This window comes from Octopus bimaculoides, chromosome 5 (genome assembly GCF_001194135.2).
Source record: "Octopus bimaculoides isolate UCB-OBI-ISO-001 chromosome 5, ASM119413v2, whole genome shotgun sequence".
In the NCBI taxonomy this organism is placed as follows: Eukaryota; Metazoa; Mollusca; class Cephalopoda; order Octopoda; family Octopodidae; genus Octopus; species Octopus bimaculoides.
The window spans coordinates 109,272,227-109,272,913 of record NC_068985.1 but is presented as its reverse complement, the minus strand read 5'-3'; the positions used below and the strand labels follow the sequence as shown (position 1 = coordinate 109,272,913).

Below are 687 nucleotides of genomic sequence, written 5' to 3'. Positions count from 1 at the left end.
ATATATATATATATATATATATATATATATATACATTTTAAAAGCTCGAACTAATATGCAGTTACCATCGGTAACTGCACATTGTCAGGAACATTAACTGCTCTGCACTTCTCTATTAATTTTCTGGAGTATATGCTTAAAAGTCAGAAAATCAACGTTTGTAGTGATAAAATATCTCAATCTTTAGAATCTATATTTTTACATTTTCTAACTGTTCATTTAAGGTTTCCATGGCAACACAAATATGGAGATGGCTAGAGTTGAGCTTATTTCAGATTGTTTCAACGAAATTATGGACGATTACATGAGGATGTATCAAGACAGTTCCGGCGCAATTGTGGTAATTGTTTTATAGATTTTGTTATTGTTTACAAAAGTGATTGTATTTTTTAACTTACGAGAGAAACCAGGCTGAATATTTATCCATCATTGTAATTTTTCAAAATAATACGATAAATCACATCTCTGTAAGCGTAGGTGTGGCTGTGTGGTAAAGTATCTTGCTTAAGAACCACATGCTTCCGAGTTCAGTCCGACTGGGTAAGTGTCTTCTACAATAGTGTCGGGCCGACCAAAGCTTGTGAGTCGAATTGTTAGACGGAAACTGAAAGAAGCCCATCGTATATATATATATATATATATATATATGTATGTATGTGTGTGTATATGTTTGTATTATGTATGTAT

The 687-nt window shown here is 32.0% G+C and overlaps 1 protein-coding gene across 1 annotated transcript in view; it reads left to right on the top strand.

The window, feature by feature from the left end:
* Nucleotides 1–687, top strand: part of LOC106869781 (S-crystallin 3-like) — an 18,592-nt gene that overhangs the window by 12,746 nt on the left and 5,159 nt on the right. The window contains exon 4 of the mRNA XM_014915643.2: nucleotides 225–340. Coding sequence (XP_014771129.1) covers nucleotides 225–340 — 116 coding nt within the window. The remainder of the gene's footprint in view (nucleotides 1–224; nucleotides 341–687) is intronic.